At 39.3% G+C, this 27,398-nt stretch overlaps 1 protein-coding gene across 6 annotated transcripts in view; it reads left to right on the top strand.

Moving 5' to 3' along the window:
- Positions 1 to 375: 375 nt before the first annotated feature.
- The window catches only part of RBMS1 (RNA binding motif single stranded interacting protein 1), a 207,536-nt gene continuing 180,513 nt past the window's right edge, over positions 376 to 27,398 (top strand). For all 6 annotated transcript variants that reach the window (XM_032857930.1, XM_032857935.1, XM_032857932.1 and 3 more), the window contains exon 1: positions 376 to 572. In XM_032857930.1, coding sequence (XP_032713821.1) covers positions 498 to 572 — 75 coding nt within the window. In that variant the 5' untranslated portion in view covers positions 376 to 497. The remainder of the gene's footprint in view (positions 573 to 27,398) is intronic.

Here is a 27,398-nt window from a genome sequence, read left to right as displayed (position 1 = left end):
CCAAGCCCCGCCCCGCGCGCCCTTCCCCCCACCGCCTCGGCGCGCCAGCCCCTCTCCCCTCTCCCAATCGGGCGCACCCACCCCAGATGCCGCCTGGCACCGAGCGTAGCCGCCGCCGCCGCCGCCGCAGCACTTTCCACTTGCACTGATCACCTCCGAGCCCCGCTCTGCCTGCTCGCCGGAGCGGAGCGCGGTCCGCGCGCCAGCCCTTGGCAGCCTCGCAGCAGTCGGGCTCCGGGAGGCAACTCCTTGGGAGCGCCCTGTCCGGGGTGCCCTCTGCGCTCTGCAGTGTCTTTCTCTCTGCCTGGGAGGAGGAGGAGAAGAAAGAGGAGGAGGACGACGACGACGACGTCTGGTCCGGGCTGGGAGGTGGAGCAGCGGCAGCCGCCGCCGCCGCCGCCGCCGGAAAGGGAGAGGCAGGAGAGATCGAGACTTGGAAACCCCAAAGTGCCCGCGACCCTGCACGGCAGGCTCACGGCAGGCTCCCTTCCAGCTTCATGGGCAAAGTGTGGAAACAGCAGATGTACCCTCAGTACGCCACCTACTACTACCCCCAGTATCTTCAAGCGAAGGTAAAGGGGAATCGGGAGGGCGGGGGGCGCCGGGGGCGTGCGCGGGTCTGGCCTGGGCAGGGGCGCGCGCGGCGAGCCCCCGCCACCCCCGGCGGAGTTGATGGAGGGTTGCTAACTATAGCGCTGGCCTGGGTGGCGCGGGGAGGCGCGCGGGGCGGCGGCTGCCGGGGGAGCGGAGTGTGGGGATCGGGTTACAGAAAGCCGTGGGGGGAGAGACTAGACAGGAAAGAGCCGCCGGCCCCTTCCTGGCCGGGGAGGCGGGGAGGGTCGCTGGGCCGAGCGGCGCCCCTCGCCGAGCGTTGGCGGTTCGGCCGCGGACGCTTGGGGCCCCGCGGCAGGACCCGCGGGCGGCGCGGCTTTTCTACCGCTTCTTCTGGGCCTCGCCCCGCGAGCCCTAACTCTTGCCTTCCCTCGGAGTGGTGCGCGGCCTCCCGCCCCCCAGGGACGCCCCTCTACCTCTCGCGCGCGCGATGACTGGGGCGTTGGGTGGGTGGGTGGGGGGGGACGGAACATTTTCTTCCCCGCCTCCGGCCTTGCTTGCGCGCCCGCCCCTCGCCTTGATCTTTGTGCGGTGTGGCACTTCACCTGGTTACTGATTTCTACTTTTACGCCGGTGTTTTGGGTGGAAAAGTGGCCAAAGTTCACTCACCCTTCATTGATGTCCTTTTTAATCTTCCCGGTAGCTTTTGCAAAGGAGGGACAATGGGCAGATTTCAGTGCAGAGAAAGAAGTGACTTTAGAAGAATACTACCCTGTATTTTGACCACAGATCCATTTCCAGTGGTGCTTCTCAAAAGTGGCCTTGGCGTACTCTTAAGTAACACAGCTGATGGCATGTAGCCTTACAAACTGCAACTGACTTTCTAGGGACCCTGGGTACCTTGTTAGTGGGCCTACGTTATTTTTACAGATAGATCTGAGGCATTCCGAATGCATTAAACACACACACACATATATGTATATAAAATGTATTGGGCCCATGAAGACTGAGGGTCTCACTGCTTTGGAAGCTTCGTTCATAATCTGGGAGGGTTGGAGTTGGATGTACCAGCTTTCTTCAGTGATTTGCATCTTCTATACTCCGGGTGCCCTTCTAGATCACAAAAGAATCAAGTACGGATGCAGCGCCTGAACTTTCTTTGGTAGGCTGTAATCGTGTCCTCCTTGCTGGCAGAGGACATTGCTGGCCTGGTGCAAAGGATCTCTGATTCAATCTTGATAAGCTTTCCTTTCTTACAGTGTGTGTGGTCCGTGTGATGTACTTACAGCATAGCTCTGTATTTGCTCACGTAAAAAAGGACACTTGTCAGCACCCAGACCAGAAATTTTCTAGCAATCAAGGACCTCCTTTTCACTCTTCCCAGTTCTCTTCTTACTTTGGGTGGCCAGAAAGCAGCACGATGGTAGAAGTGAGGATACCCAGTATTCACTTCTGTGTGGTCCCCATGTACTGTTTTCAGGGACCCAAGGTAGGTGCTGATTTTTTTGTGAGCTACATTGTAAATACAGGTTGTTCAAAGAAATTTTGAGGTATAATCAATGCATTACCTTTTAGATATCATATATGTTTAATGCACTTGTTTAAATTATGCAGCATTGTGTGCCTCAAGGACAGCCTATTCAACACTTAACTGTATGAATAATAAATACGTACACTCAGGTGAAGAAGAAAAAGGGCCATGTTTCTACAGGCACATTCACCTTAGTAATTTTTATGTACCATTAGTAAGTTAGAAACCAAGTACGTAGCATTTAATATAGCTAATGCAATGCCATTTGGCTCTTTTTGCCCCGTAAATAATTGAAGAGAGAGACAAACGGCAAGAGCCTGCTCCAGTAATTAGGGTCGGAGCCCAGAAAGCTTTAGGGCCCATTTTCTGAAAGTGTGCTTCCTGCATAAAGCATTTAATATTGATTTGTGTTACAGTAAATGACATTCTCAAAACATATCTTGCTGTTTCTACTATGAAATTTGAAATCCTATTACTCTTGAATTTCTTTGTTTCAGGAGAAAGACACACACACTGACTTGACCTATATAACATGGTATTCAGGTTCGACAATTAAGCCTAAATTCCCTATTGTAAAGAATCTTCATTATCTCAGAAAGGGGCATCTCCTAAAATGTAAAGTGACTAGATACAGATTTTAGGTAAGCATAGTTTGAAACACCTAGCTCTGTTTTATCTCCCTGACATATTTGTTGCTAACAGGATAGTGTGAGTCATTTTTTAAAAAAGAGAGAATTTGTTTGATTTGTAGTTAGTTTTTAGAAACAAGTGTTGCCTAATCTACCTCAAGAGTTAATGGTCTCACTTAGAAACTGGTGTCTGTGGTGATGATCCTTGCCTCCGTGCTGTGTCTTTTAAACTTCCTGATACGTGGGATAGAAAACATCAGTCTAAACTGTTTAAAGTACAGTGATGTGTTTGCTAGTCAGAGTTGTTTTGAAACTTCTGTTTGGAAACTATATCAAAAACTGAGGAATGGTGTGGTTGTTTACAAAGTGATACCTGACGGAAACCTGTAATGGAGAGATGGAAATGATGGTTTTGAATCAAGAAAGAATGCCTGGATTGGATTTCTTTTCATCAGAAGGAATACATACCAATTAAAATGGCACTTGAAATGAGTTTTGTTACCATAGTTTACAAAACTAACTTCTGTCAAGTAATTCTTCTTGAGTTAATCATCCAATTGGTGTCTGTTTTGGAAATTTTATTTAGTGCTTTTCCCCCATTAAAAACATGTTAGTTGCTTCTACACTTATTAACAAACAACAACAACAATCTATGGAGTCCCGGTACATTGTGTGACTGTATCAGTATGTTTTGTACTTCGACAGAAAGAGAAAAGCATTTATAAACATAAAGTAAATCTCAGGATGCTGTGGAAGGGCAGGACATGAGGGGAAGTAAAGGAGATTGTGAAATTGTCATAGTATCTTAGTGTAGAGTGACACAGACTGCAAGTAACCCGATTTTACATGCTTGTTGGGTGTTTTTGTGTTCCTCTGTCAGGGTGGTCTTATCACAGCAGGTTCCCTTTATCACCTGACACGTTCATTCTAAGAGGGGGTTTGATGTAGCTTTGTAAATATAAGCACATATTATTCTAAAGGGTTTTCTGATTATAAATGACCTGTGCTATATTATGAAAAATTAAATTTGGTATCCACTTTTCAGCGACACAGAAAAAAAAAATCTGATAATTTAACGTATTTTAACCTAAAGAGCTGTATGTGCATATTTTCAAACATTGGCTGTATCAATTTCACTTAGTATAATGGCACCCCTTATGATCTGTTTATTTCAAAGATACTACAATATACATCACTGCCAATGCATATATGCAAATACAGATGGGAATTGAAATACTTATTCTATTTCTTTTGAAGAAAGGAAGTACAAAATGTTCTTTACATGTTTAGCTAATATTTTGTACTAACTGATGCAATTTGACACATTTGTGATCTTTCTTCATAGTTATCAAAAGATATTTCTATAAAATATACCATATTCAAAGCTTGCTGTAAAAATTTTTATGCATAAACAGAATTTATGAAATGTTCTAAAACAAAAGTTTCTTTTAAAAGCTATTTTTGTATAAGTGTATACTAAAGAACGAATTTGAACCTAAGTTTCAAAATGTGAAAAATAATGAGTGGTATAATTTGGGATTGTATTGATGAAGGCTACTAGAACAAAGTAGTTTTTCTGAATTGAATTTTTGTGTGCATTAACATTTTGTGGAATTCCTTAACTTTTACTTTAGTGACCATAGGAATATTGTGTCTATCAGTGTCTGTAGGAATTAGAGGTTATGATTTGGTACATAGCTGAGTATATTAAGATGGTTGGGTTATACAGAGACATGACTTTAAGACTTAGGATAGAGTGAACACATTTATACAGTGAATAAAGTTTGCTTAAATATATCAAAACAGCCATGCAATATTTTACACCTTGAATATACCTTAATTCCTTCAGTGAGTGGATTAGCGTGGCTATCTAGAAGTGGTATTGGAAGACTCAAGGTCATTGGATGGTTAAAATGAAGATGCATTATAATGCAATATTGTAGCATTCTTCCCTTCAAATAGCTCTTTCTTTTGGATTTCCCATAGCATCTATTATATTTTTATATGTTGGAAGCTAAATCTTGAGCTACTAGAAAAAAGTAGGAAAAGATAAGTGAAGAGAAGTAGGAGAATTTTCAATCATTTAGTATTAGTATAACTAGATAGACCTATGTGGTTGGCAATCTTGGTTTTAAATTTAAGTTCAAATATAGGCAATTTCCATGTAATACAGTTTCAAGAAAAAAAAATAAACTTTACTGATATATTGCTCAGACTTTGTATTTTGCTTAATGGTTTATTGGAACTTTAAAATTACCCCAGCTTATTTAATGAGTACTGAAATTTTAAGTTATGGGTCCTAGTTAAAGACAAAGGAGTCTTTCTTCCTTTTCTTTTTATTAAAAAGAGGGTTTTCAGAAAATAAAATATTTTCCCCATGTCTACTTAATCAATAAAAGTCACCTGAGGGACATATAGAATGGAAGAATAGGTGCTTAGTAAAATCATATGGATACTTAAATATTGTTCATTCTTTTTGAGGATGAAGAATTTTTTGTCTAGTTTGTTTTTTATTGGATGCTCAGTTCACTAACATTTATTCTCCCCAAGCATGGTCTCCTATCCCACTGTGTATCTCTCTGCAAGGGATAGCAACACTTTCCTGGTTTCTTGTCTGATCCACAGAATAGTAGGTGCTAAATAAATGCTTGTTAGTGACTATTATTATTCAGAATAAGTACATGCAAAATCTTTTTAGGCCGGGGAAAAAATTGTAGACCAAAATTGATAAGTGTAATGATCCAGTTTAATTTTCTATGGAAATCTTACTGTAATTTGATTTGTGTTTTGATTTATTTTGCCCCTATTGTGACAACTTTAAGCTGTTTTATGAATTGAACAAGATCCCTAAGAAGAATCACATATTAATGCGTCAGTGCTTAATTTACAAGAAGTACCTTTTTGTATACTCTTCATTAAAGCATATGGTGCCAGAAAAAAATCTCATAGTATTACACTGATGGGGGAACCGTTGCATGTGATGAACCGGTGACTCAGCCTGGTCCTTGTTTCCTGTCAATGGCCCCCACCAACACAATTCAAACTTTTTCCTGCTCAGTTTTCAAGAAAATGGCTTTTTTAAAAAAGTGTATTTCAATGAAAATATTTATTCATTTGATGGATAACAACTAAAATATAAACTAGCACTGAGGGGCACCTGTGTGGCTCAGTCGGTTGAGCATCTGCCTTTGCCTCAGGTCCTGATCCTGGGGTTCTAGGATCGAGCCCCACATCGGGCTCCCTGCTCGGTGGAAAGCCCGTTTCTCCCACTCCCCCTGCTTGTGTTCCCTCTCTGGCTGTGTCTCTGTCAAACGAATACATAAAACCTTTAAAAAAAAAATTAAACTAGCACTGAGGTGTTCAAAATTAGTTATCTCTCAATTACTGGCTGTTGCATAACCCTAAAGATGACATCTGTTGGCATTAGAGGAATAAGCAGAACCATATCAAGTTGCTCTTAAGTGGAAGTACTGTATTCAATGTGCCATAGCTTTAGTCAAGAAAATGTAGTAATGATACGTGAGTGATTTAAATGCAGTGCCATATATTTGGTGTAAAATCAAACCATATATATTCAAAATTGAACATTGGACTTGGAGATTTTATGTAGAATTATTTTAAATGTTGTGGTTTCTCTGTTCTGTTATTTTAAAGATAAATAGTAAGACCTGATGGAAACTGTCCATGCCTCAGGAGAGGCAGCACTTGGATGCTACAGACTTAACAGTGGGAGCTTGGCCAGATGATGATACACAGCAAAAGGTCTCCTTAGAATCAGGTGTGTGAAACATACATGCAAATTTGAGCACACACAAACAAATTTGGTAATAGAAACTAAACATTTCTTTCTTTTTTAAAAAAAATATTTGAGAGAGAGAGAGAGCACAGGAACGAGCACACGAGCGGGGGTGGGGGACAGGCGGAGGGTGAGGAAGAGAGAGTCAGAGAAGGAGACTCCCTGCTGAGTGTGGAGTGCAGAGCTGGAGTCTGGAGCCTGATGGGGGGCTCGATCTGAGGATCTTGAGATCGTGACTTGAGCTGAAACCAAGAGTCAGGGGCTTAATCGACTGAGCTACCCAGGTGCCCCTGAACATTTCTTTTTTTTTTTTTTTTTTTTTTAAGATTTTATTTATTTATTTGACAGACAGAGATCACAGGTAGGCAGAGAGGCAGGCAGAGAGAGGGGAAGGGGAGCAGGCTCCCCACCGAGCAGAGAGCCCGATGATGAGGGGATCCATCCCAGGACTCTGGAATCATGACCTGAGCCGAAGGCAGAGGCTTTAACCCACTGAGCCACCCAGGTGCCCTGCCCCTAAACATTTCTTAATATGAAGGGAAAATGTAAAAGGGGTGGTGATGGCTAGGCTGAAAATAAACTGAGTATTTATCTTCCTTAGCTGAATTCCTTACTTTCTCTTAATGTATTTTTGTACCCTTAACTTAATTATATGAATATTTTAATTTTTCAAATAAGCACTGGAAAAGAAGTGTGTCAAAGATGGTGAAAGAGAGAGAGACAAAAAGGGGAGGGGAAAAAATCAACACCTAGATCTCCTGGGAAAGAAAACATGCAGAGCTGAACACTGTCCTTCTCCATACGTTGCTTTTAGCTAATTCTTAAATGGATGCATTTGTCATTTTAGAGGATGGAGAACAGTTTTCTAGATGACAAATATGAAAACCTAAAAATCCTAAAAGTGAGATCAGATGCTAATATGAACAGTTAACTTGTTTTTAACTCTGGTACCGTAAACACGATGTCTGGTGGATGATTTCCAACGTTGGATGTAACATCTGTATTCTGTATTCTAGAATTAGGTTAAGTTTTAAGCTTGTTGAAAAATTGCTGAGGTTCATGAAAGTTCAGGAAGGACTGAAATACTAACTAATTGCTTGTATTTCCTGAGTGATCCCAGAGAACCGTTCTTTGCACTTGACATTGGAAAAGGTTATGGAGTGTGTATCTGGTCCTTGCTCTCCAGCATCTCACCAGCTACCAGGAAAGACAAAATAGACACAATACAAGACATAAGTGAAGAAAAATATTTACAAAATCATACACCCAGGAAGACAGCACACCAAGGGTCTGAGTGACAAAGAAATCACGAAAATTGGCATCGGTGGGGTTAAAAACTCTGCCATGTGTTTTATGAGAAAAAGCAAAGGGCAAATAAAGGCCACAATAAACCTGGGAATTTTAGAAAGAAATTGGGGCTTTAGATTAATTAGTGAAAATTTCTTGAATTTATAATCAGCATTGTTTTGTATTTTTTTGCCCCTTTTAATCCTCTTATGAGTACTTAGACTTTTACAGAATAACACTTTTTTTGTTTTGGTATTTAACCTTAATTCCTTCACGTCAGAGTTTCATATTCATTTACCTTGTTTTACATTATTATTTTTCAAGTTTTATGCTTATATATGTGCTACTAAGCCAACCTATTCAGGTTATGACAGGCTGAAAATATAATGCTTAATTGATGACATAATGGTTATACAGAATTGTTACTCTTACTGTTTTAAACCATTTGAAATGATGTTTGTTTCTCCTAATTTATTAGGCTTGCTCAGGGCAAAGGGAGAAAACGTCTAGAGTTTTGTTATGCTGCTAATTACATCATCGTGTGCTTGCCATATACGTGTTGATCATGTGTCCAGTGCGACCTGTTATTTCTTCAGATGATGGCAGATTTTTTATTATTCATGATCTTTCATAGATATAACTATTTATTCTTTTTATTTGGTCATTCTCTAGCTTTGTTTCAGAAAAAAGCTTTCTTCGTCTCTGCAAATGAAACTGAGTCCTTCAAGAATCACATTGTCCTCTGTTTGCCTCATGGGGGGACGGGGAACCCACCCTTTTGGCTGCTCATTGAACAGCAGGTGCTACCGGGCTTCATCCCAGATGAGGAGTGATTTCAGGGAAAGGTTTTGTGCAGCAAAACTCAATCATTTCATAGATATCACGAGTAATTTTTACTGATCTTGTAGGAAAACTGCATCATTTTCCCAGCCCTGCAAGTGTGTGTCCCCATTTTAGGTGATAACTAGTTTTGTGTTTGTTTTTTTTTAATCAGTTGAAAAATTTACTAATTAAAATGGGCAGAATTGGATGTATACGTCATGAAATACTGCTCTTAAGTTTCTTCGTGGGTTGGTGGGGGGGAGGAGGATAAAAGTTGCCAAAAATGAATTTCAGATTTTAAACTTGTATTTTGGTTACACTTGAGCTCCTCAAATAACACTCTACTATTTCCCCTATTTAACACTTTTTTAAACACGGTGTTTTTGAGAGTTGGGATTGGTAGTGTATTTGTACTGGAGAACTTCTCAGCCCTTCCCTGTCTATAGAGTAACAATAGCAGCTTATACTTTTTTTTTTTTTTTTAAGATATATTTATTTATTTAGGAGAGCAAGAGAGAGAACACAGGAGAGCCAGTGTTCGCACATGCCCATGGGGAGTGGCAAAGGGAGAGGGAGAGAAGCACACTCCTGGCTGAGCTATCCTGATGTGGAGCTTGATCTCAGGATCTTGAGCTGAAATCAAGAGTCAGTCACTTAACCAAGTGAGCTACCCAGGTGCCCTAACAATAACAGCTTATAAAATAAAGACTCAGATAAAATATTTGGTTGTAGGCAAAAGTAAATTATATTAGAAATTTGTAATATCATCAACTTTACCTTTGTCTTCTCAATAGCTTTTAGATTTGTCACTAAACGGACTTTTGACCAATATAGACATTAGTTTAAAAAAAAAAAAAGTGCTCGTTTTTATTTTCAGGTCACTAACTGATTTGTTCCCAAAACCTTCTTTGCCTCCTTCAAAGTGCAACTTTGATGAATTTCATTGTTTTAAAAATGGAAGCCTTAAGAAAAAAAAAGTTCCTAATCTCAGCCTCTTCTTAGGTTTCATTCCACCTGATTATTTGCACACTTTTATTTAAACAACCCTAAAAGAGTGTCTACCAGGAAATTTTCTTTTTTTTTCTTTAAAGATTTTATTCATTTATTTGAAAAGAGAGAGGGAGCACAAGTAGGCAGAGCGGCAGGGAGAGGGAGAAGCAAGCTCCCCACTGAGCAGGGAGCCCCATGTGGGGCTCTAGCCCAGGACCCTGGGATCATGACCTGAGCCGAAGACAGCTGCTTAACCAACTGAGCCACCCAGGCGCCCCTACCAGAAAATATTCTACAGCAAAAATTCTATAGCTGGCAGATGATATTTTTTAGAGGTCTATGTGATTTGTTCAGTGGTTGGGAATAACTTAACTTACAAGTGAATTGTTTTCAAGTTTGTTCTCAAAAGTTCACTCATCAGTTTTCTAGAACTTGAAACTCATCTAATATATTTCATACATAAATTGTTATTCTTGAAGATTTTTATTTATTTACTTATTTATTTGACAGAGAGAGAGACCTTGAGAGGGAACACAAGCAGGGGGAGTGGGGAGGGAGAAGCAGGCTCCCTGCTGAGCAGGCAGCCTGATGCTGGGCTGGATCCCAGGACCCTGGGACCCTGACCTAAGCGGAAGGCAGAGGCTTTAACAACCAAGCCACCCAGGTGCCCCCATAAATTATTACTCTTTATGATAGAGTTCCCAGCCAACCTTTAAGAGCCTGTAAAAGTAGCCCATTTTAGAATTCATAGATAGTTGTTCCATGCTAATCACATCGTAGCACAGAGCACTGTGCTGGGCAATGTTTGGGTGAGGGGAGAGTGTGAGTATCAGAGTTGGAATTCCAGGTTCCAGGAACCCATTTTTGCCCCCTTCAGGGAAGTGGGTAGGTTTTCCTAACTCACCTGAGAGGCAGCCCTTCAGTAGGGCTTTATAAGCTTCTAGGACTGGAGACTGGGTTTCCAGAAGAGTTGGGAGGTGTGGCTGGTGATGTCCAGTGACGCGCCGGGAGCCTTCACAGAGTTGGAGCTGTGAGCAGACTAGCTTCCTGCTCACCTGTTTTCCTGTAATGGCCCTCCAGCCCCAGCCCCAGCCAATAATTTCACTTTAAAAAATGCTGTCCAAAGCTTTCTAGTAGTGCTTTTCGTCCCTTGTTCATCACTGGCTCGGTTATTAGAGCATTCCAGCTTTCCTTGCTCTTGTTGAACATCAAATCAAGCAAACAGCCTCTAAGGCTGGACATAACAGTGAAACAAAGCTACAAAGAACAAACTGTCCAGTTCCAGCACTTCTCTTATTTTCATCTAGTCCTGGTCCAGCAGTGGCTCATAACTCATAGGGGAACTCCAGACCTTAGGAATCTGATGGCGGCACATTCCCCTTCACCTCAAACTTTACCAAGGCCGCCTGTGGAGCACATGTGAAGATGTTAAGAATTCTACCCTAAGAGGAAGTCAAAACAGAACCAGTCGGCGCTTAAGAGAAGGAGGCAGACCATGGACCCCCCTGTATTTTGTTTCTGGATTGTGGCTTGACTCTTGAGTGAAGAGCTAGACAAGACCCAAGGGTGTGCAAAATGAAAATGGGTGAGGATTAAGTGCATGGGTTTGGGCAGTCTCAGAGTGTGTTCCCACTCTCTTCTCCTTTTCCCCTCCTCCCTCCTTCTTTTCCCTTCTCCCCAACTCCTGCCCCCAATTTTTCTTCCTGCACTGGAAGAGCCATGTCGGTTCTGGACTGACTGCTGACCAGCTACAGGTGTGTGTGCCGTGCTAGTGGTCCATCTGCTGGGGTGACTGTTGCCTACAAGCTCTTCCCCCTGCAGTCAGCCCAAATCAGGGACCAAGTGTGTCTGACTTAATTTGACTAAAAAACACAAAACAAAACAAAACTTTAATACCTCTTAATGCTATAGATTATAATTAAGAATTTGCTAACTACAATTGCCTCTTTGAATCAGATTTTCTTTCTGATTCCTTATCCAATTTTATACGGAAATTTAAAATAAAATTTTATTTGGCAATGTATAAATGTAGTTAGAGAAGTGCAGACATGATGTAATACTTTGAACAAAAGAGAACATAATTAGCATAATAGAAAGTATTTTGATGACAAATGCGTACTCCTAATGAGATTAGAATTTAAATATGATATAGTGAAATGGTAAGCTGTTTACCTTTTTCTTCACCCAAACTAATATTTAAAATCACATATAACTAACCTCTTCTGTTTCATGAATATTTCACGAAATGGTTCTTTATCTAAAAATAATCACAAGAGTATTGTGTGTTATCTAATTTGCTGAAGACTAGGGGGAGAAAGTATGTTTCTTTTTTGGTCATTGTTCCGCAAGTTTTCATTTTAATAGCCGAAATCTTATATGTTGATTTTGATTGCTTTCTTAAAGAACAGATTCTCTTACTGTATAAATAGGATTTAAAATGACAGTGGGTGATCTGCGGTGTTCTTCTGTACCCTTCTGTCTCTGTCACAGAATTTAAGTTCATGTTGCAGAGTACAGGATGTTCTCCCAGTGCACATCCTTTGAGCCTTCAAAATTTGATTTGGCTGTGTGGTCTGACGATAGCATGTTCAGATAAGTACATTGTGATAGTAATCTGTGTGTCTGGGCCCGAATGAACATCTGCTTGCTAGGGTGCCACATGGCAGCACCTTTCTTTGTTTTTCTTCCTTCGCCTTTTTGATTTGAATCTTGTTAAACCCTGAAAATGGGGCTGATTTTCAATATGCAAATGTTCCTATCTCCCTCTTTTGGGGGAAGGAGCCAGATATTTTAAATATGAATACATTGGGAATTTAAAAGGAGTCTACCCTGCAGAAAGCACACAGCTATAGTTCTGCTATCACAACTCAGACATATTGTAGCAAAATCATCTCCTTAAGATCACAGAGTTGGAGCTACCTGGCAAATTTAATTAAATCCAACAAACACTGAGTAGGCCTTGTGGAGGGTGCCCTGGAAGGTGCAAACATGTAAATAAGACATGATTTGGGCCATCATGGAGCACAGTGGGATAATTTCTTTGACTTGTGTGTTTATTTAAATTTTTATTGAGGTAGAGCATGTGTATAGGACACAGATTTTAAATATAGAGATTAATGCACTCATGGGATGGCCCCCCAGGTCTCTATGTAACATTCCAGCACCGGAAAGCACCCTCATGTACTGCCCCAGTTTGTACTCCCCAACAGTAACCAGTAGCCTTACATCCATTGGTGTGGACAGAGTCAAGTTCATTTTTAGTCTGTTTCCCCCATGAATATCTAGTAATCTAGTTGATCCAGCACCATTTATTAAGAAGACATTTTCATTTTCCCCTTTGGATTTCAGTGTGGCCTTGATTGTAACTCAAGTGACCACATTTACATGTTTTTTTTTTCCAGACTTTCTGTGTGATTCTATGTGGATCATGTGTCAGTACTATAGGGTCATAATTACTATTACAGTATGTTAAGTGTCTGTTCTTCAAAGTGGTCCTAACTATTCTAGGTCTTAATAAATTTGAGAATCAGCTTGTCAGTTTCCATGAAAAAGAAATAACAGGATTTTTATTGGAATGGGCTTAATGAAATCTGTATGTTAATTTTGGGAGAATTTGATGTCTTCCAAACTGTAAATATAGCTCTCTTTATTTATTGATGAACTTATGACTTATTTTATTCGTTTCATTTTGTTCTGATTCGCAAACTTAGGACTTAAAAGTAATTAATAATAAGACATAATGGAAAATGTTATTGTTTTAAATGCTTGTTTCTTAAATACAACCAGTGATTTCTTCAAGCTCTGTAGTTTGATAGTTGGCATAGACCCTGTTAAGAAAATAGTGTTTTTGAAGAGGGAGACAGAATATTTATTATCAGAGAACAAAAGTAGTTTTGAAAAGCAGCTGACTAACTAAACCACACTATTAAAGAACAGATGACATTCTTTTTGATTTTTCTTGAATGCATTTCAAAGTATCACTGTATTTCCCCTTAATACTTTTTATTCTCCTTTCTGAGACTTTATTTGACGTGCCATCCCATCATCCTGGCCTATAAATGTAGAAGCCTAATGAGAAATTGAAAATTAGTTTTGTTTGGAGAATTTTCTGACACCCCTTGTGATTTTTCACGATGGTCTGAAGGTTGTGCAAACAGAGATTGGGAAGTGCTGCTCGGTATGACCTTCCAAGCAATAGAACATGCCGCTCCACGAGCGTTGGCTCCTTCAAACTTTTTCTTAGATGTTTAAAAGATCTTACATCTATTTTTTTTCATGCTTTATAGTTAAGGTGTTTAAGCTCTGATTATTGCTGTATCCGGCCAGCCAGAAACAACTGCAGAGAACTTTCAGAGCTTCTGAGCTCTGGCTAGGTTAGCTTAGGTTAAGCAGGAGGTAGAATAGACAACTTCTGAATTCCTTTCATCTCTAAATTTTATGGTTCTGGGAATTGGTAACATCCAGGAATCAGAGAATGTTAGACCTGGGAGGAAGTTTTAAGATAATCGGGTTCAAGCCCCTCATTGTGCTGGTGAGGAAAGCTACCCAAAGTGGAGAGACAGGAGCTGGGCTGACTCTGAGGGACAGAGTGGTGGTGGGGGTGGTGTGCAGCGTGGGGTGGGGGTGGTGGTTGGGGGAGGCGCAGGCCTGATCTCATATGACTGGTCAGTGCAGTGGCCTGGAGACAAGGAAGAGGAAAGAGGGGCCACACACAGTTCTGGCAGTCATTCCAGGATTTTCACAGAGGTGTAGGGGTGTGAATGGCTGTGTCACCAGCCGGTATCTGATCAGAAGCCAGTAGTGGTGTGCTGTGTCTGAGGTCACCCCCACAGATGGGGCCAGGGAGATTTCTGCACTTCCCTTCCACTGGCCTGGTTGCTTCTCCTGGTTCGCCAGTCTCCAGAGTGGAATCTGCTTTGTTCTCTTGCTTCTAACCTTGCACGTTAAGCTGGGAAGCCCATAGCTGACTCTGTTCATCCTCCATGGCTTTTGGCCCGTTCATGACCTTGTTCTGCTTTTGGATTCTTCCTTTACCACATTCCTAAGGGTCTTTGTTTTTGCAGCCCTGGGTCTGGAGCCAAAACCCTCTCACTTTTGCGACGCGCCTGGAGCTTTCCCACACAAGCAGGATAGAGTCCAAACTACTTCACTCTTGCTAACCTTTTCCCATCCTGCTGTAATGTGTTTGGTCGCCAGAGGAAAAAACCGGGAGAGATTCTGATTAAACACCTCCTTTATTTGTTGACGCCAACCACTCTGATGGAAACCACCTTCTTCCTAATGCCAAGCACACCATACTAGTCTCTAGCATCTCTTGTTTTTTCATGAGATATTTGAACATAGTTGGAGGACTTCAGCACTCATCATATGATCAGGCTTCAGGAACTCTGTTTTAGTCAATTACGAAGGGAACCTTGGAAAAACAAAATGCACGGTAGGTGGCATCAACAAGCCCATTATACCACTTGGACATAGCTTTTCCCTCATGCTGTTTTATCTTATACTCATTAAGTACACTAGCTGAAAATATCATGCCTGGCTTTATGCCATCCATTAGGGAAATCAAATACAGGAGAAATTAGGATATATTAAACAAATAAGAGAGAGTAATTTTTCCACACTTTACTAAAAGATTTGCCGGTAAAAATGTATCCTTAGTTCATTTACGTATTTCAAAGGTTATTGTAGATCATTATATCTTTGATGGAAAGTATAATTTAAAGTTAAAGCCGTCAGGAACCGTGGCCTATTAAAGATTAACTAGATATTAAGAAAAAGAGTTTGTGAAATAATTTCAGTCATTTGGAGAGGATGAGGATATTTTGTTATATTTGACTTACACCCAGCATTCTTGGGAATGTGTCGTTGAGAAGAAGCAAGGTACAACTGTAGCTACTTTTGTTTTTTCCTCACTGTCTCAGGAATCCTCTGTACTGATTGGTTCAAGCCTTTTTTGTTCTTCTTCCTGGAAGTGTTAACCATAACTGTAATGTCTGAAAGGCACGGGATGCACAAAGGGAAATGGCAGAAAGGGCTGTGAGCGATGGAAAATACTGTTAAGGCCTCTGTATTATCTGTAAGAAGACGGAGTTGTTTGGGGACCATTGGTCATTGACACGTGTCACAGGAAGGTCTCCAGGGTGCTATGTTAAAGGTTGGGGAGAGACATGCCTTTTTAGATGTTTTAGGTGTTTTGTTTTTGTTTGGGTTTTTACTGAGCAATTAATTGACTGCTTGAGCTAAAAAGTTCTCTCAGGAGGATCCAGCAGATCATACTTTTAAAACATGTGGATCCAGCACATTTTACTGTTAATGTTTGTGCATGAATTGCTCTGAACCTCTACCTAAAGTAGCTTTCATGTAACTCCTCAACATATGAGGAAGCTTTCGAGCAATTTTTTTACCCACATTGTTAAGAATATACAGGCAAATTGAGGCAGACATATCAAATTCTCTATTGGTTATGTACTCAGTCTTATTGTATTCACTCATAGACAGTTTATAAAATCCCATTTTTAGGATGTTGAAAATGAGACGTGAAAGTTTACTAACTCGATTTTTCCTTTTCTTATTATATTTTACCTCCTATCAAGTGGAATTTCATTTAGACTATACTGTATAATAAATTTACATTATAATATAGTTTACACGTTGGGGAAAAGATTGAAAAAGTCAGAAGATATCAGGAAAGAAAAAGTATGGCATAAAATTATATATATATAATAAGTGTTTTATATATATTACTATTTATATATTACTATTACTCTCTCTATATAGTAATAGTTTAAAATAACACTTTGTTAACAGTAATTTATATAGCTGTGGTCTCCTTTTTAAGAATGTAAGATTCTAAGACAAGAAATACATCTTGTTCCTTTTTGTGCCTACTAAATGCTTTGTGTATGGTAGGTACTTAATAGATGTTGATTAAAGGGAGTCCGTATCTTTTGTTTACTAACATGATAAAGAGAAATATGAACCACAGGCAGAATTCTTTAGGGATGAAATGCTTCTGCTTAAAATACACACATGATTAGGCTACAAATGGGCTGTTAGTCTAAATTACCTATATAATTTTCTCAGTCTCTAGCTTTACTACTGAATTCCTTGTTCATGCCTAGACCCCATCCCTACTATCAAGCTAGTCTGTCATTGTCACATAAGCACTTAATGAAGTAGAGAAACAAAATATTCAATGACTGCCTTAATTTAAATACAGTGAATATCATGTGTACAAAAATGGGAGGCCCGTTAAAATACAGTCTCTACTTGATCAGTGTAATTTCTTAAGTAACATACGGTTGGGGCTTTATTATTGAAAAGCATTTAAATTTTTTATAAGTGTCATTTCTAAGAAATATATTTTCTTAGGATTTGTTGGAGGTCTCTAAGGGCCTAGAACTGTGTGGAAGTATGTATGATTATATTTATCAAGGTTCTGGCCAGAAACATACTGTATGTACTTAACATATACTTAAATTGGGTATTTAAAGGATATTTAATAAACAAGAGTATTTACAAATGTGTTGGCAGAAATTAGGGAAGCCAGAAAGGGATAATGAGATATTCTGAGTCCTGCAAAAGATGGGCACCTACCTTTGCTAAGCAGGGTAGGAGGGGCTAGATTGGGAGCCATTATTAGAACTTAGAAGGGTGGCCCTGCGCAGAGGACTGCCAGAGAGGAGCAGTGACCTTCAGCCAAGGACAAAGGCCAACCCATGTTAGGCAGATATCCCTCACTGTCTTCCCACAGAGGGATCTCCCGACTGTGCCTTCTTTTGGAACCAATAGGAACTTGGAGGAAGGAGGATTTCTTCAATGCATAGGTCATTATAGGTCAGCCTCCCAGGGTGTAGAAGAGCGCAGAAAGACAAAGGGAGGTTTGGGGTTCCTTAACTATTTGTTGGATAGATGAATGGCTGCTTACTACTTTTCTTAATGGATGGTTTTGTTTCTTTTCTTTTCCCTTTTTTAAGATTTATTTATTTTATTTTTAGAGAGAGTGGGTGTGTGTTGAGTGGGGTAGGGAATCTCTTAAGCAGACTCCCTGCTGAGCGTGGAGCCCTAAGCGCTTGGTCTCAGGACCTTGAGATCAGGACCTAAGCTTATCAGGACCTTGCTTAACCGACTGAGCCACTCAGGTGCCCCAGTTTTGTTTCTTTTAATTAACAGTGCTACTTCTTGCCTTCTTAAAAATCTGTATTATTACTCAAATAAGATAAGGATTACTTAGTGGAGTGCCTGCTGTGTGGAAAGCATTTTGCCAGGCCTGCTGCTATCAACAGTGGATAACTTTCTATGAAACTAGCTGCTAATGCAGTTGTACCTTGCTTTACATAACAGACCGATGCTGAAAGGAGTAAAACAACTGTTGATATTAAATAGTTTGAAGTGACATTATAAGGTAATACAAAATACCTCCTTTCAAGTAAATTTGGGAAGCTTACTTTCTAGAGCAATCCTGAAGGGGCATCCCTGTCCCGTACAACTTCCAGAGATGGTAGAAATGTTCAGGATCTACGCTGTGATACAGTGGCCACTGGCCGGGGGCTACTAGGCACTTGAAATTGGGCTAGTGCATTAGAGGAACTGAATTTAACATTTTTAGCTGCATGTGGCTAGTGACTCTCATATTGGATACTGTAACTATAACGGATTGTTAAGTAGATATGCAGGACCCAATTTAATTCTTGAATGAAATCCATTTTGAAGTTAGAAGTTGGGTATAGCATTTTTAGATTTTCAGATTACTGTCCTCCATATATAGGAACCTTATAAATACTGGTCACCAGAATGTAAAGGAAAGAAATTGAAAGCAACTAACGCAGAGCAGGTCCTAAGGCTTTAGATAGTAAAAGCAAAGCAAAAAATACAAGAATCCTTCCTGTTTCGTACTATATGCTTTACAAATGTAGGTTATATTTATTTAGACTGAGTTCTATTTTGAAATGACCACTATATCCAGGTTTCTTATCATTAAGGTGTCTACTTCAACTAAAAAAATAATACATTTATTTCCATGATGTAGTTATTCTGGATATTAGATCCTTAATCACCACACTAGTTGCTTCCATGCAAAGGGAATTGGTTACAAAGAAGATATTCAAAGAATAAAGATAGAAAATTAATATGTACACAGCCAGAAGAACATATAACTGTTCTTCATTCATTTTTTTTAAATTTTATTGAGTTCATAGGATGTGTGTATGTGTATATGTATTACATATATGTATGTTTCTGTGTGTGTATGTGTGTGTTTATTCAGCTTTATAATAAAATGCCTCAATTTGATCTGAGAGTTCCTTTGAAGGTTTATCTGGAAAAAAAAAATAAGACTCACTTAAAGCCATAAGCCTTATTTCATAAGGAAAAGCAGATTAGCACATCATAGTGTAATATATTACCTGTAATACAGCTGAAAATGCTTCTCAGGGCATTAAGTTCACGGATATTTGTTTTCTTATTATTTCTCATACTACTCAAGCCTACCTCTTGCCTACCGTTTTCCACATTATACTTCATTTGACCCATCTTAGACTGTGCCTTTTATCAGGAACAGATTCTAAGTTCAATACGACAGATTTTGAAAACGGTTCAAGAATGTTTTTGTTTTGTTTACTGTGGTAACATACATATAACATAGCATTTCCTGTTTTAACTGTTTTTCGGTGTATGGTTCTGTGGCATTAAGTACATTTACCTTGTTGTGCAGCCATCGCCACTCAAGAACATTTTTTAATCCTTAATATTGGGAGGTGATGTTTCCAGTTTCATGGAGATTTGTTTCTTTTCCAAAAAGAACAACGAGAAAATCATCCACAAATCCCCCTTCATGTCTGTAGAGAAATGTCTAAAATCCTATCTAATGGCATTTTTAGAGTGGTATTAAATTAGCAAAGCTCTTGTAAGCTTGTTTGTTAACACACAAAAAGAACTTGTTGAAATAACTTTTAAAATGAAAATGGCACTTTAAATAGGAAGAAGCAGTTATTTTGCTTCTTTCCATATCACTTCTGAAGGAGTTTTATCAGAAGCCCAACTAAGATTCTGGAACAGTGACACAGTGTGCTAGCAAAAGATTTGTGATTATAATGTATGGGGTCTGTCACATTTTGTGACTCTCCTTCCTTTATTTCTTAAGTTCGCATCCTTTCTTTTGTTCTATTTCATTGATTTCTTGAGAGGACACTAAAACAACAATGAAATTTTTACTCATTTTTGTGTGTGGCAAAACACATGCCTAACAACGTTCTGTGAAAATACTCAAGGTAAAACCAACTTTCCTTCCACAGTAGAGTTATCCTTCTTACCTGTTGCCGTGGTAACCAGGTAAACACTAATAAAACTAAATGGGCGTCAAAATTTCCCATGTAATTTGTGTTGAAAATTCTCCATTTTAAAAAAATGTGTTAGCCGGGTAGGGGAGGGAAAGGTTCAAGCAGTGGAAGAGAAGGCAAACTTTATTTGAATATAGAAAGAGAGTTGAGGGAGTAGAAATCTGTGTTGCTGAGAAGAGAGTTTTCAGAGCAGACTGTTCTGGTATTTTATACCAATTATGTGCAGCTATTGCTTTGAATAAATTTTGCTGCCCTGCTGAGATTTCCTTTTTACAAATCCTGGAGCAATTATAAGATGGAAGTCTGGAATGTATAAACAATGTCCTTTGAACAGTAAATGAGCCTCATTCTTATAAAACTAAAGGGTAGGAATGTACTACCTTTTATCCTATGGTTCTCTGCCTTTTTTTCTTCCTTAATCACCGGCCTAGTGACTAGAAACTAGTGACTCCTGCAAGAGTATACAAAAACATGAATTTTTGCCTAGAAATACTTTTAAAGTATAATTTCCATCAAATTAAAATTTCTCTGTTGCTGTAACATAATAACCAGAATACTTAATACCTGCTCAATATAGCTACTGATTATATATTTCTATTATATTCTTTTGTATTAGTAACCTTAACATAACTGTACATCAGTTTGTAATAGATTACAAGAAACAAAACACAGCACCAAGGCAGTGTTCATGGAGAAAAAAATGACAGCCTTAGAGCATAGCATGAGTCTGAGTTTCCAAATGTCAGCTTGTTTTATGTGACAGAGCAATGTACACTAATCATGGTAAACAATATATAAAATCCTAAGGAGAAGTCAACTGTCACTTGGAGTTAACTGTAGAAAGCCTGAACTCTCCATTATTTTCCTGAACTTCCAGGCCTTATACAATGTTTACAATAAGGTTTGGAGAGTTGCCTAGCACTGGAATATATACAATTAAACAACACAGTTGAACAGCCCTTTTATGTCAGTACTGCTAAAAGACAGCCATTATACTCACATGATAGTCATTCTTGGGACTCTTAACCTAAACAGGAATGGAGAACATTCATTTGTAATTCTGTCTAAGTGCATGTGGGATTTGATTTGATTTGATTCACACAAACCCCAATGGAAACTAAAGATAGCAATAATAAAGGGATCACTGAATGAGAATTATTTCTTTGACTGTCAAAGAATTTAATACTTTTATTTTGTTTGTGACTGAGCGTTAAGCATTCAGCTCTTTGGACTTTAATGTAAGCTTATATAAACAAGGGAGATGGTGTTTAAATTTATTACAGAGTGAATTTTATTTGTTTGAAAATAACTTTACATGAGAAATCAATACAAAAATACACTTCCTGGTACCCTCTTTCAGGCATTGACTAAAATAGCAAATGCAAAGAGGTAACAGAATATCATAGATTAAAATGAAACCAAACACAGACTAGCTGTTAAATCCACATCGTGTTTATAAAAGTTCAATTAGGCTAATCTAGTAGTTATACCCAGTATCTGAAAGGTTAATCCTTCAGTATTGATGGCAACAAGAGGCAAGGATACGTAACCAGAGTGATCTTTTTTTTTTTTTTTTTTTTGAAAGGGAAAATATTTAAGAGACTGATTTATAGTTCTGTGCTTTAGTAATATAACTATGTATATTTAATATACATACTGGGTTTTCTCTGTAATATTTTTTTCCTGTCAGTTTCCCAGGGATGTTTGGCTTTTATAATCATGAAAATTAGTTTACAACAACATGAAAATAAAGCATAGCAAGATCACATAACTCCATACTGAGAGGAAGGTTTGAATTCATTTCAGGCCAGTGGTTCCAGCTGTTTTTTCTTCCTCTTTCAAGTCTCTTGTCTAAAATTTGAGGATCCGTCAAGCACATTTCTAGAGAGTTTGAACTGCTTGACAGAAAGTTGGCCTGTTATAAGGCCAAAAGGTGTTTTTGAGAAAAAGACTGTCAACCTGATCTATGAAAGTTTTGGATCATAGTATTTGAATGGCTGAGTTAGAGCACCTCAGAAAATTAAAAGGTTATCTGAAGTATGATTTTTCAGTAAAAAATTAAGTGGTTGTCTCCTCTTACTCCTGGCCTAAAGCTAAACTGAGTTTGGAGCCCTCAATACAGACAACTTTCTTTATAGTCCTTTACTTTCTCTTGTAGTATAGATCCTACAACTTCTCAAAATACTTGGTGAGCTTCCATTTACAATTAGAATATATGAAAGGTTATATTGAGTTAGACCAAGGATTTTCCAAACACGATTTTGACCTACTTTTGGAAATAAGGGAGGAACTTTGGGGAGCATTAGTTGACAGTTGGACGAAGTCAACCAAATGCCCCGAATATCCCTTGAATAACCAAAGGATCTATCATTTGTGAGTGTGGCTAGACCATTCTTGGACCTGTTTATGTGTTTGGGACACTGAAAACAATGTGATCCACACACATTGTGAAGTACTATTGGCATTCTTTTTTCACTAAGAAAATAACATTTCAAAAATTTTCTCCACTCCTGATTTTCCATGACTTGAGGAAGAAGTTTGGTTATGATTTTATAAACTTTAAAAATATCTCCTTTAAATTTATATTTTTCTAGACTGAAGAGTCCTAATTTTAAAATTATACTTGCGTGGAAATATCTCTATTCTTCTAATCATTTTAGTTGTTTTTCATTTTGTTGGAAGGGCAATAATTCTAATTTCCTGTAGCATCCAAGATGCACTTGAGTTTTGTACATACTAACATTGGGTTTTTTACTTTATTTCCAAGAAATAATTCTCCATGCCCAATGTTAATTGCTCTTTTGGGTTATGGTTCATGTTGGGCAGCTACTTTTCAGGTGGTCCAAAATGGCTTCCAAACTTTGTTTCATTTGTAACTCGTAGTTTAGAGGGATGTCTACTTTACTTTAGTCTCATTCTTACAAGTATTGAGGATCATCTGTTACCTCTTGGACCCATTTTCCCACAGCTCATCCTCATTAGCTCAGTATGTCAGCGTGATGAAAGAGAGTTGTATGTAGATGTGGGTGTTTCAATGTATACTGCTTCTTTTAAATGCTGTATAAAAATGTTAAGTTAAACTAGACATTAGTCCAATAGAGATCATTCTTAGAACTCACAGTAACTTCAAGGAACTTAAGGGACTTAGGTCATGATTTTTATGTTGGGTTCTTGTTACATATCCTTCCATAATAATGCACTTTGCACATGTATTTTTTTAAATTTTATTTTATTTTATTTATTTGTCAGAGAAGGTGGGACACAAGTGGGGGAAGTAACAGGCAGAGGGAGAAGCAGGCTCTCCACTGAGTAGGGATCCTGATGCGGACTCGATCCCAGGCCCCCGAGATCATGACAAGAGCCAGAGGCAGATGCTTCACTGATTGAGCCCCCCAGGCATCCCTGCACACATATTCTTAACTAGACATATGGAGGATTCAGAGGTTGGACATAACCCCCATCTTGGAGAGAGTACAGCATAACTAGAGGAAGTACTACCTAATTAATGGCCCTTAACAACCCAAGATGAGGGTCCTGGATGGTTTGAGGAGAATGGTCTGTGGAAAACTGGAGAAACAGAGCTCACTTCTCTCTAGGGGAGATCAAAAAGGTTCTGTGGAAGGGGAAACATTTGTGCCAGCCTTGAAAGAAATAATGATCAGGACGAGTGTTGTTGGTGGCAGAAAAGCCTTGTTATGTTTGAGGGGACGGGAGGAGCAGTGTGCATTCAGCCTGGCAAACCATGTAGGAAGATGTGGCAAGTGAAAAGTTCTTACTCTTATCCTTTGGGCAATGGGAGCCATTAACATTTTTAAGCTGAAGAATGACAACATTTTAGGGAGATTAATTTAGCAGGTGTATGAAGAATGGGTTGAAGGTGAGGGTAACTCTAAGCATAATAAAGTTTGTAAGTATTTTAAAGTTGATTCTCTGGGAATCTTGTCAAAGATTTCTTGAAAACCCCTGACTGAGGTACCGTCTATATTCTTCAAAGAAAATTACAGTTGAACAACTCTTTTCACTACTGATCACAAAATTATTTAAATATAAAATCAAATATGTCTGCAGTGTGTACAAAATATATCTAGTCAAAGTGATTCTACATTTTTCTGTTAATTATTTGAATTTGAAATCCACTTTATAAACTCGAGTACTGTGTAAATCCATTCTGCAAAGTGTAGGAATTTCCTGGCAGGTATAAGCTATGATACAATTAGAATTCATTATAGTAAGGTAAATTGTTTTTAACAATAATAACAAAAATAATAATGATAATGATTACAGCTAACATTTATTGAATATTTGCTGTGTGCCAGGCACTGTTCCAAGAAGTGTATGTACACACACACACACACACACGCAAATCACTACTGTTAAAATATAACATATAGTAGTTAGGTATAATTTATCTTATGCTAAACAATAAAAAAGGGAAGAGAACAACATATTAATGTGGTTGATAAATAGAGCAAATTTAATCTATAAATATTGTCCCTTTTCATATAATCAAGAAAATACCTGTGTACAGGGCACTGTAGGAAATGAATAATGGCACTGTTTTATATTGACAATTGAAAAAAACTATAATGTAATTAACATATGCTAGAAAGTAAAAATAAATTGGGTGTACAGAATAATATTTGGGGAGTGGGTTGTGAAGCTATCCCAAGCAGAACACCAGCTTGGATTTGTTTTTCTTTTCCATCTAGAGCTGCCCAGCAACCTCATGGATTTAAAAATATATCTGTGCAGTTTTACCATCTTGGTTCAAGAGTCCCACATTCAATGAAAATGATAGTTCTCTGCATTAGGCTTCAGGTGTTGCCAGTGCTGGTCGAGCCTCTTTACTAAGGATCTTCTTGGAGCACCTGGGTGGCTCAGTCGGTTAAACATTTGATTTTGGCTCAGGTTATGATCCCTGGGTCCTGGGATAGAGCTCCACATTGGGCTCCCTGCTCAGTGGGGAGTCTGCTTCTTCCTCTCCTTCTGCCTCTCCCCCTGCTTCTGTTCAGGCACGCTCTCTTTCTCTGTCTCTCTCAAACAAATAAAATCTTTTTTAAAAAATCTTTTTTTTTCATTCTTCCTTTCAGAAATTAATAACCCCACCTCCTCCCTGCTTTTCATTGTTTTATGTATTCACTATGAGGTCAGCTTTTCGTTTCCTTAACTTCATTTTTTGAAATCTCTTTTTTTTACCCACTTATGGAGTTACATTCCAGAATGTCTATCTCCTATAATTATATATGTTGTTGTCTTGTGACAATTTTCTAAGTGCTTCCCCAGAACCATTTTCAAGTTGTTTGCATAAGTCTGGCTTAAGAGACAGTTATAGGGATACCAGTAAGACCTGAGAGAACACAGGTCAGGATTTAAATGCTGAGATTACTGACTCCCTGAAGAAAATTGGTCTTCTGGGTGGGTGGGAGGTACCAAGGTGGGCAACTAGAAACTTTTAGGTAGTGATTCTGGCAGAGGGTTGTCAAACAGTGAAGAAACTAGAACCTACTAGCAGAATGACAAGTGTAGAATACACCTGAAGCCTTCAAAACCCTGCAGCCCTGAGTTGCCATCAGGGGCCATGTCACCTGTATGGGCAGAGTCTGAGGAGAGTTGGGAATCAGGGCTGTGGCGGCAGCAAGGATCCAGGGGATCAGGACGAGACCCAGGCAAGAACTTTTGGGTCTTTCATGTCCCAGGAGGCAGACAGAGGTCTCTGTTCCAGCTAAGGTTGAGAATAGGGTACACTTGGAGAAGAGCCATGAAAGAATGATCCAGTGTGAGCTAGTCCAGGTGCAAGGGGAGAATCTGTATCTGGAATGTGTATAATTTGTATATAGCTTATTCTCTGACGGTCTTCATGTTTGCTTGTGAGCAGTTACCAAGTCAAGCATTTTGTCTGTTTTAAATGATTTCCTGAACATGCAGTGCTGAGGACTCAGAGTGGGGATTGAGGGCATTGTAAGAGAAGTACCAAAGCAGGAAACCAAGCCACTGTCTTTGGAGGAGAAATCTGTATTCCTTCAGGTGGTGACAATAGACCATTTCCCAAGAAGTAGCATCAGGTAACAAGAGACTTTTTGTGCAAGGGTCCCTTGGGGCTGGGTTTTGGCATATGTACGTGTAATAATCCCAGCACTAGTAAATACTGACTCTGTCCTGGGTAAGGATGCAACTAATGCTAACAGTTTTTCAGTGAGTTGTTACTAAGTTAGCCCTGCTACCTCCTTGTATGCAAGAGTTTGGATCTCTCTTGCCCAGGAAATTAGATGTTCCCTTTCAAAGCTGATTAAAGAAAAAAAGTTGCTGTAGTGATTTCTAATATTATAGTTAAAAAAAAAAAAAAAAGCCTTGGAGCACGTGGGTGACTCAGTTAAGCATCTGCCTTCGGTTTAGGTCATGGTCCCAGGGTCCTGGGATCGAGTCTTGCATCTTCGGGCTCTCTGCTTTGTAGGGAGCCTGCTTCTCCCTCTGCCTTCTGCTCCCTTTGCTGGTGCTCTTTCTCTCTCGCTATTTCTTTCTTCCTCTCTTTCTGTGAAATAAATAAATGAAATCTTAAAAAAAAAAAAAAGCCATAAGGATGAAGTTCCTTCAAAATTTGCTGCCCAATATAGAAGTTAATCATATTTACTTATGCTGCAGATTTTAACCAAATGATCAAAATTGCATATCCCACATGCTGGGCATAATACTGTTATTTCGAGCAAAAGCTAACCAAAGTAATCATAAAGTACTTTGCTGTTTATCAAATTTTGCTGAAATTGGAGGAATGAAAATAAGTTTACTTCCATTATAACTGATTTCGTACAGACACCTTTCCAATGCTAGACCATAAAAAAGCAGACCCAAGATGAGGGGTGTGTGCATTTACCCCTCTAACCATTTTGTGACCACACTATAAACATAATAATCCAAAAGTAAATCAGATAGAAACAAGCCGCTTGTGAGCAAGGGTCATGCCTTCAATTGCTTTGAAATCTCTGTTATGCATGTAGTGGATATATACTAATAAATACTTGAGGAGTGACCCAGAACCGTGTGTAACATCATCTTACTCTTTTTAGGAAAATAGCTACTGCATTTTAAAAATTCCAGATGCACACATTTCTCTCCCCATCCACCCAGTCCTTGCCTCCTTCGCTGAAGTCAGAGTGCATTGTATCGTTGATGGCATGTTTGAGGGCTTGTCAGCCTGGATTCAAGTCCACTTCTTCCGGAGGGGATTTCTGGGTTTGTGTTTACGTGTGTTAGCCACCTGGGGACACTCTCAGTCTGAAAGCCCTTGAGTTCATGTTGTCTGCTGGAGGTTTCCTTGTGCCACACTGGTTGGTTGGGTGCAGTACCAGCTGATGGTTCCGACTCTCAGCAGAGATTTGTTTCCTCATCACCCCGTTTCCTCCTTCACCCAGTCACGAGCCGCAGATGTGCACGTCTCCTCGCTGACTCCTTCAGCCTGG

This window comes from Lontra canadensis, unplaced genomic scaffold (genome assembly GCF_010015895.1).
Source record: "Lontra canadensis isolate GAN:19392208 unplaced genomic scaffold, GSC_riverotter_1.0 scaffold13, whole genome shotgun sequence".
NCBI lineage: Eukaryota > Metazoa > Chordata > Mammalia > Carnivora > Mustelidae > Lontra > Lontra canadensis.
The sequence above is the reverse complement of the archived record's forward strand: the minus strand, read 5'-3'. Positions and strand labels throughout refer to the sequence as shown.